We start from the raw sequence: 9,372 nt of genomic DNA on the forward strand, positions 1-9,372 counted from the left end.
AGTTGGGTGCTGTAATTTTCTTATCAATGCGTATCTGAATCATATTTTTAATGCTTGAAAAGTGTGCATTCAGTTCTGCTTTATTCTTTGATCTTGTTTTGTGTTCTAATCATATGCTTTAAAATAAATAGAACAGATGATGAGATGAGGCATGCAGGAGCTTAGTTTTCAAGATCTCTTTGGGGGCATCCTCTCCTCATGCAATTATAACCACCTGATGAGGTGGGGAGGCCCCATTCACGGGTCCTGTTGCAGCCACTCCTTCTTCATTAGGCCCAGCTCTGACATGGCAGTCTTCTTGTTTTGGCATCTGTTGAGATCTTGGGTCTATGTTGCCACTTTTAAAAAGAGGGGATGACAAGATCCTAGATGTTGTTGGTCTGTAATTCCCATCCACCCACACCAGGATAGCTAGTGGTCAGTGATGGTAGGAACTGTGGTCCACAGGCCACTGGTTCTCCACCTCTGTTGTAAGAAACAGGTATGTTAGGTAAAGGAGTCAAAGAAACACAGATTACAATCCTAAAACAATTTCCAGCCATCATGCTTGACACTTTCTTTTTAATTTTATTTCAAGAATATTCCTATTCCAACATTGAAAGAATTTGCCAAGGCACTGGAAACAAACACCTACGTGAAGAGCTTCAGCCTTGCAGCTACTCGGAGCAATGACCCCGTGGCTGCCGTAAGTGACACACAACATTTTGCCATTTCCAGTTGTCTGTTGTGTAATTCAATGTACTTGGAGGACTCAAGTCAGTTGGACAGGCAACTGTTCAGAACAGCTGAGTTCGGGTCCAAGCCGAAACTGATCAGAGGTGCTCCCAGTGTCTGTCGCTCTTTGGCCAACCTCAGAAACAGTCCAGATCCGGGGGTGGGGGTGGGGGTGGGGGGCAGCTGAGGAATGGACTTGGATGGTAGGGTTTGGGGGGGGGCTTGGAGCTGAGTCATGAGGCTGGTGTGGAGGTCTAGAGGGTGCTTCTGCTTCTACCACTTGGCCAAGCTTGCAGGGGAAGCAAAGTGCCACACTTTGAAGGGCCCAAGCACCAGTGGTCGTGCTCCCAACTGGGTCCCACTGTTTGCAAGAGAAGGACATCCAGACCCTCCAGAATTAGACATGGAGAGAATGGGATGGGCAGTCCTGAGGGGCCCCTTTGGTCCGTTGGATAAAGCAGCCTTCAGTGTGGTCAGAGGGCCCAGGGAGGGGATGAGGCCTGAGGCTGGGAGGGCCCATCTCAAAGGAGGAGGCAGCCTTCTGTTTTTGTTTCCACCCCCTCACTGGCAACCCGTGTGCTTCAAGGCTTTTGCAGAGATGCTGAGGGCAAACAGAACGCTGAGGAGCCTCAACTTCGAATCCAACTTCATCACAGGGGTGGGCGTGCTGGCCCTGATCGATGCCCTCAAAGAGAACGAGGCCCTGACCGAGATCAAAATTGATAACCAGGTAACCTCGATGTTTGCTCCGTTCATCCCAGGGAGACTTTTCTCTTCAAAATCCTTTGAAGTTTCCTTCTTTGAAGTACCTTTTCCTTATACGTCCTTCTGCATCCCTTCTGTTCAAAATGAAAGTTGTAGAGTGTAGTTGGCACCTGACAGAAAAGGTCCCCTTTAGCCCCAATGGATCCGTTCGCTAGAGCTGCTGCTAGCAAAAGCTGAATATCATTTACCTCAAAGGTTTGGGTGCCCTTTCTGCCACCTCGACTTTGCCACTACTCAGATGCCATCCCGAGATTGTCAGGGTTTGTCCTTTCAGCAACTCTGTTTTAACCAACTGGCCTTTGGTGGCTTCTGGTTTCTGCCGATTCTAACAGAGGCAGCAGTTGGGAACACCGGTCGAAATGGAGATTGCAAAGATGCTCGAGGAAAACACCAAGATCCTTAAATTTGGATATCACTTCACACAACAGGGACCACGAGCCAGAGCAGCCGCCGCAATTACAAAAAATAATGATTTAGGTAAGTAAAGCAGATTAAAAGATAAAATTAGCTATTAGGTCCAGGAGGATAATTAGAATTTGGAGTTTCCTAATGCTTTCTACAGAGTAGAACATCACACAAGAGGGGAGCTTCAAGTTACTTATTCACATTTCTCCATTAGGCTACGAGACTTGAGATGGGGGAGAAAGAATGTAGTCCAAAGACGTGGCCAGATTTTGTAGCCATTGGTCTTTAGTTGAACCAGGTTCCAAGGCAGAAATCGAGGTGAGCCGACTCTTGCTGTTGCAGGAGCCGGTGTGATGCTGAACTGGGTGGTTGTTATTTTGCGTTCTAACTGAGTATCTCTTAACAGTAAGTGCAGTTATTTTAAACATCCAGTTCTCTATGTGGCATGCTCTGTGGAAGATATAAGAAGGTTCCTCTTGGATCAGGCCCAGGGCCAGTCTGGTCCTGTGCTTGGTCACCTATCTCTGGGAAGGCTGCTCAAAAGGCAGGAATTTGAAGGATGCCTCCAAAGGTTCCACCCCCCCCCCCCAATTTGTGCCCGCACACTAAATGTCAGAAAGAGCAGATAGCAACTGCTGATGGCCGGATCCACTTATGTGGCTCTTCCCTTTTAAGTTGGGGATCCAGATGTTGCAACAGAGAGCATGCCATAGTTAAAGTATGCACCGCAGCCCTGTATAGTACTTTTAAGTCCGCTTACGATTTTATTGTGATGCTTGGCAAAGCAGGAGCAAAGGGCTGCAGATGCAGGCAGAACAGATGCTTGATGGTCCGAGTGCCGCCAAGAAACGAGGAGCCTTCTGTGGGCCCGAGAGTGAAAAGCCCCTTTGCTGCCGCCAAGTAGTTACGGGCTTGAAGGGAGAATAACCCAGGCCCTTTATTTCCATGTTCAGATGGGTCCTTGCTCGTCTGAAACTTCCCCATGCTAGGCACACACATATATATCCCAGCTGTCATAGTTCCTTGCTGGGAAATCTGCTCTTTATCATCTGTTGATCTCGTACCTTTTTTCCTTCTTTTTCTTGCTTTCCTAGTCTGGCGCATAGGAGTAAAAATGTCTGCAAATGCCCTTTCATCTCTTCAGCCCTGAAGCTTTCGAGGCAGGTTGTTGCGAAGGCCCGCCTGGGTGCTGTGCACTGGGAAATAAGTCTTTGTTTAAAACCTCATGTCCGTGTCCCTGTACGTCTTCCCTAACAGGCTCTCTGTGTGTCTTTGCTCCTTGTTTTTCTCACACTCGCGCGCATGCTTGCTTTGCTCACCAGGAGGGGCCTAGGCAGGAGTCGTCTCCCAACTTCATTATTCTCCGTCATAAAGAAAACGCTGCGCAGTTTTATTCCTAAGCCACTTTCCAGTATAGTGGTGGAATGCAGTCGTTAGAAGCTGCAGCAATAGGGCAGCGCTGGCCATGGCTAGCTAGAGGGGTTAAGACCCAGGCCCACACTTCTGGAGGGTAACGGGATGCCCTTTTAAACGCTATACACAGTGTTTGTCAGGTTTGAGCTAAAGAATCATAAGTAAAAGGAGAATGGAAACACTTGTGCTCACAAGGTGCAATAATTAGGGCTGCAGCCCTCGGAGAAAATTACTGGGCTGTTTATTAATATAGGCCTGTTTGCATACATGATAAATGCTGTTTCTAAAGCAAGAAATTGGGGGGCAACTGTGCTCCTCCCTATGTATTAGTCTACCTAACATGGTTAGTGCTGAAGGATCATAGAAATTGCAGTCCAGAAATATCCAGAGAGACAGAACTGCCCACCTCTGCTTCCTCTGATGGGCACCGAGTTTTATGGATCCTTCCTAAAAGCAAGGGTTGAAGCAATGGTGGGGTTTTTTTTAATAGTTTAACTTTTATAAGAGAATATTTCAACGTACGATGAGGTAGACAAAAACAGTGAATGAAAGGTCCCATCGTTCTGATTGCACAAAAAAGAGACAGCAGTCTGCCACAAACATACAGAGTGCATGTTGGAGCAAAGAAGACACGTGTCAGGACTCCCACACTTCTGTATCAAAGGGACCCGCTTGCTGGCCTTTTCATGTGATGCAGGGCTTTCTGTGATGTGCTGCTTTATGGTACCCATGTGGCAGGACCCTAGACCTGGTTTTGAGAGTCCTAAATAATCTCCAGTGTCCTTGCGGTGCAGCTGTAATGCTGAGGAGGAATAACTGCAGTGATGGTCTGCCGCCTGGGATGGGCAGGAGCCCCAGAGAGGTGGTGGTTTTGCTGGTTTTAAAACCACACCACCATCCCCCCCCCCCCACACACACACACATACTCTTTCCAGCCTCAAGGTGTTTTTTAGGTCCAGCTTGCCTTTTAACGTTAGGCTTGTCGAAAGTGCAGAAGAGGATTGTGGGAGGGCTTTGTGTTGTTCCTAACTCTGAAGGGGAGCTCTCAGGTTCTAGGCCCTGATGGAGCCGTGAAGTTCCCTGTCACTCTTTCTTGACCTGACCTGCCTCGCAGGGTTGCTGTCAAGATGCAGCCGGAGAGATGGCCAGAGAACGCCACCTTCAGTCCACTGGAGGAAAGACAGGATATAAATGTCACAGCTCGCCTGTGGAAACCTGAGTGCAGTTTTCTGTCTATGACATTAATCCTCACCTTTCCTCCATTCGTCTCCTTCTGCCCACTTTATTCTTGTGGCGGAAAGGTGAGGTTGAGGGCAGGACAGGCAAACTGGTCCAGACTGATTTTTAGGGCAGAGCCAGGATTCAAACCCGGACCTCCTGAGTCTCCAGCTAGTGCTCAACCACCACACCACACTGGTCAGGATGTCTTAATGGCAATCACTGCAGTTCTTGCTTCCAGATAGATTGGCTGTTAACAGGATGTTCTTTCTGTAACTGAAACTGGGTCAACCTAACTGTTCTTTTCTGGTGTTGTTTTTGTTTCCGCCCCCCCCCCCAACCTGGGAACAGTTCGCAAGAGGAGAGTCGAAGGAGACCCCCAGTAAGTCTTCCCCTGCCAGACGTGCCTGGTGTGGAGAATTGGAAAACTCCTCCAAGTGCCTCTGCTTTGCTTGGGCGTCAAAGACCCTGAGATTTCCTCTTACCTGGGTAGAAGGGAAAAGACTGGAAGCGTCGTTCCTTCCCCTGTTCTTGTTTGTTGGTCTGATTGTCTGTCTCTCTGTCTTTGTAAAGTTATGTGGATCTACCCAATATCCAACCTATGTAAGCCTGAGAACCTGGTCATCCCATGACAGCCCCGACTGCTGCTGAAAACCCCGTTTTACTTCCAGATAGGGGGCAAGTGTTTTCCCAAAAGATAACTGCTAGATGGTGGGGTACGTGGGCTAGCAGGAGAGCACCCGGTGCTAGTGGCGAAAGAGCAAATGCTTTAAACCAGTTCCTGTGAGTTTCCAAACAGAAGACCTGGAGGTCCTTCCTGGGGCATCAAGGCTTTTGGACATTTTGAAAACAGTTTGTTAATGGGGGGGCGGGAGGGGGCGGGGGGAGAAGCGAGCAGGGGGAATCCTACAAAGGACATGGATAGCTTACTTTGTCCCTCTTGCTTGTGCTGGAAGACTGTGGCATGACGTCTCTGCTACGGCTGGTGCTCCTTCCTGGCGCAAACCCTGTGGCTCATCCCCACGAGGACAGGCCCACAGAATCGACAGACATGTCCACGAGCCATTCAGCCGGTGCCCCTCAGTGGGTCAGCTCTGGGCAGCAAAAGCGGTCACCCCCTTGGCTCATGGTCTTAAGATGCTGTGACCATTTTTGTTGTACTTTCTTTATACAGAGGTTCCGCTTGAAACGCCTCTCGATAAGGGAAGGCGATTCCACTTTCAAGGGCTGCTTGTGCCATCTCTTACGTAACGTTACCTCTTCAAGGGAGCCTAAGCTGACTAAAAAGAGGAGGCGGGAGGAGCGTGAAGGCTTTGCAGGGGAGAGGGTTCGGTTGCCTTCCCCCCCCCCCCTGAATGTACAACCTGTGGCATTTCTGCCCTTTGTCCTCTTGTGTCTGAACTGGATATATTTATGGCCATTTTGAATCTCCTGCCTAGCCTGGGGCCTTGTGGGAAATGCAGCTGGCCCACGTTGTGGGAGAAAAGGCAGCTTCTTCATATTTGCACAGTTCCCCAAAATGACTCTGCATTGCATGTCGGAAAATCGAAAAGGTGGCTCTCTTTCCCAGACACCCAAGCCCTTCTGCCAAGTCAGTTCTAAGCCAGCGGAAATGCCACTGGGTCCTTCTAAGGAGAAAGGCAGGGCAACGATATTTTAAACAAATATATTAATTAAGAGGAGGCCTGTCAAGGGCCATTTTACCTGTGGCCCTTGAGTGCTAGAGTGAGACCTTACTCTGCCACACCCATGACTACAGGGGGGAGGAAAACGAAGCCTTCCCTGCTTGTGCTGCCCCCTCCCCGGCCATTGGATCCTTCCAGCACCTGTTCCTGAGGACAAGCCCCCGAAACCCCGGAGGTGAGTTTAGTTGCCACTGAAATGAGGTGCTTGTTTGGGTCACCTTCATCCCCCAGCTCTTGTCCTCTCTCAGGGTATGCAGAGGACGGTAGAGAGATGAGCGGCAAGGGGGAAAAAACAGCTTGGAAGAATCCCATGTTTTGATCACAGCCCTCCAAGTGGTCCCCCAAACTGGCCTCAGCGTCTTATTGCCAGACTGGCCGGAGGGTGGGAGTGTTATTGAACTCTTGCCCCAAAAAGCAACTTATATAAACTTTGCAAGCAGGGGTGCAGTATTGCACCCATTCTGTCTGTGGGACAGGCTCCTCAGGTCAGCTGCAATTTCATTTAAGTTCAGAGCTCCGTCTTCTGGGGCCGGGGGGGGGGCTGCAAACCCACAGGGGGCTTCCTGTGTCCTGTGAGAAAAGGAAAATCGGTGTGAGGAGTCTGGAGGCTGGGGTGGACCTGGGATGGCACAATTTGAACCTCTGGCGGACAGGAAGGTTTTCATCTTCAACGGGGTCTCTCCCATTCCCTGTGTGCCTCTCTAGAGCGGCAGCTGAGGCCTGGCCCCTCTCGCTAAAGGAACAAAGGAGGAGCTGTTTTTAGTGACGTTTCCCATCCCTGCAACCACCCCTAAATTCCCCTTAGAGCACGGGAAGGCCCCTCAGCAGCAGATGGAGGGATGCAAGAGGTATTATGAGAAACAGCCTTCTTCCTTGTTCCACAGGTAGACATCTTCCCTTGAGAGAGTACCTGCAAACCAACACAGGCTTCGTTTTTTAAAATGTATACACATAGGCCATGGGGCAGCAGTTGCACATCTGTGTTCTTTGTGCATCCGGGTCTCGTTTGGAATTGCTCTGCGGGGGCCAATGGCTCCTGGTGAGCCTCTTTGAACCCATGGTGCTCTACGAGCTTAAAACCAAAGCATGTGAAGCCAGGGGAAGGGAGCCTGAGCCTCTGCCTAGCGTGACTAGGGCAGGGTTTCCCCTCTCTTCAGGGTGGCTGCAATTGGGCCTCCCCTGTGAGGAGGACTGAGCACAGCCAGGTGGGAAATGGCTCTCCATGCCTGCAGGGCCGAATAGGTTTCCAATGTTGCTGCTTTCCAAAGCAATTGATGGAAGTTCCTGCCCCCGCCCTCTGTCGTCAGGTGGGGAATCTTCTTCAGCCACTGGGCAGGTTGTGTCTGTTTAATCAGGTGAAATTCCGGACTTCTTGGTGCTACAGCTTGCAGGATGCAAATTCCAGTCAAAGGTGAACAGATTCAGGTGAAAAGCTTTTATTCTCTAAACTCAGGTGAGAAAGCATGTGCCCCTCCAGCTGCTCTTGAATTGCAGCAACCACCCACCCAAAATAGCTGAGGATGAGGATGATTGGAGGTGCAGTCCAGGCACATCTGGAGAGCCACGCATTCTTCAGCCCTGCTGTACAGCCGGGGATGACCGTGCTGTAGGGGACAGTTTCCCCAGTCCTTGCCCGTCAGCCCTTCTGGCTGGGGTTTGCAAGTGTCCCAGCATCGGAAGGACACCAGTCTGCTCCTGCCTGCTCAGGACGTAGCTATCAGCCTCAGGCGACCTGGACACTGGACCAAACCTACAATGAGCCATCCTTGTGGGTTGGTGGCCAGTTTGCCAAAATTCCAACGATGCCAGGGCAAACGGTTTGAGTTTGTTAAAATATGCACTTATCCCCATAGTTAACCTCGTTCTGTCCTCGTGCTTTGTGGGCTGTCTTTAGATTCCATCCGTAAGACCTCAATAGAACATTTACACATTATACAACAAATTAATGTGCTCATACTTACACTGTTTACAAATATTATCTTCTCTTACTATTTTTGATAACAAATAATGCTGTGTGTGGGCTGCAAATTGAGGGAGTCAGTTCTGGTCTGTTGAAGAAGCAGGAGTGGTAATGTATTGGCATTCCAGCACTCTATGCTGTCATTATTGTAATAAAATATCCAGAAGGCATTCCTCCATTGTATTGTTACTGAAAAAAAAAATCAATCCTCTCCCCATCTTTTATCATTTCATATTAAGTCTCGGGCTGCATCCAACTTGTCATGGTTTTGTTTTGGCTTGATTTTTAAAAAACAAACGCTTGAAGGACTTTTGTGCATGAAAACATGCTGGAGACGTTCCTGTGAAAAATGTGACCAGCTGTAATTCTAACCTCATTTGCTGTGTATTTTTGGAGACACAAACGCTGTTCAAGCATAACAGAAGTATGCCAACATGAAAGCGCGTGGGATCCTGTTCGCAAAAACTCTGTTTAGGAGGAAGCGTGTAGGACGAACAGCCCTGGCTAAGCCATGGTTCTCCCTGCCATTCCTAGCTTTACTCTTTGTGGTAGGGTGCAGGGGGTGCTGGTGGCACCGTTACTTTATCTAAGGGGGGCTGCATAGTTCTAGCTGCTCCACACGTTCTCCCTCGCTGCAGGGCTGGCTTCAGTGCCCTCACCAAAAGCTTTTGGGGCTTTGCAACCTCAGGAAGGTCCTGCTCGCACTTAAAACCTGTGCTGGAGGCTGCCCACCACTGCCTGGAAAGCCACTGAAATTTCCCACAATGGGGTAAGTGGCACGTCTGCAAAGGAGAACAAGAGACCCTTTCCCCAAACCCTCCACCATCACGATGGGCACAGCAGGACATGGTGCAAAATGTAGGACACTGTTTCATTGGCTTTTCCCAAGGGTGAATACGAACTGAGAAGCATGTGTCTGTAGGAGAACAATTACCTTTGCTCAGTCTTGTTAGCCCAAGGGTCAGGTCAACCTGGAGCCCATGTACGTGTCTTTTTGTTATTTTGCTAATTTCATCAGGAATACTCACTCGGTGGAGGCCACCTGTGTGTAAAAGTCATTCAGAGATTAACAAGCACAGAGTGTTCTGAAGAATATTATTGCCAAGCTGGCATCCTGAAGCCTTACGCTTTGAACTGATGCATAACTCAACTGCAAAATAAGCCACATTTAATAGCACATTAGAGACAGACAAACATAATTACGACATAAGC

At 49.2% G+C, this 9,372-nt stretch overlaps 1 protein-coding gene across 7 annotated transcripts in view; it reads left to right on the forward strand.

Moving 5' to 3' along the window:
* Nucleotides 1–5,146, forward strand: part of LOC110077225 (tropomodulin-3) — a 60,539-nt gene extending 55,393 nt beyond the window's left edge. For 5 of the 7 annotated variants that reach the window (XM_020790054.3, XM_078381022.1, XM_020790051.3 and 2 more), the window contains 5 exons: nucleotides 578–685; nucleotides 1,301–1,444; nucleotides 1,812–1,956; nucleotides 2,979–3,044; nucleotides 4,867–5,146. In XM_020790054.3, coding sequence (XP_020645713.2) covers nucleotides 578–685; nucleotides 1,301–1,444; nucleotides 1,812–1,956; nucleotides 2,979–3,034 — 453 coding nt within the window. In that variant the 3' untranslated portion in view covers nucleotides 3,035–3,044; nucleotides 4,867–5,146. The remainder of the gene's footprint in view (nucleotides 1–577; nucleotides 686–1,300; nucleotides 1,445–1,811; nucleotides 1,957–2,978; nucleotides 3,045–4,866) is intronic. The other 2 variants (XM_020790056.3, XM_078381024.1) reach the window with 1 other exon arrangement.
* The last annotated feature ends 4,226 nt before the right edge of the window (nucleotides 5,147–9,372 follow it).

The sequence above is a fragment of the Pogona vitticeps genome, chromosome 12 (assembly GCF_051106095.1).
Source record: "Pogona vitticeps strain Pit_001003342236 chromosome 12, PviZW2.1, whole genome shotgun sequence".
Classification (NCBI taxonomy): Eukaryota; Metazoa; Chordata; class Lepidosauria; order Squamata; family Agamidae; genus Pogona; species Pogona vitticeps.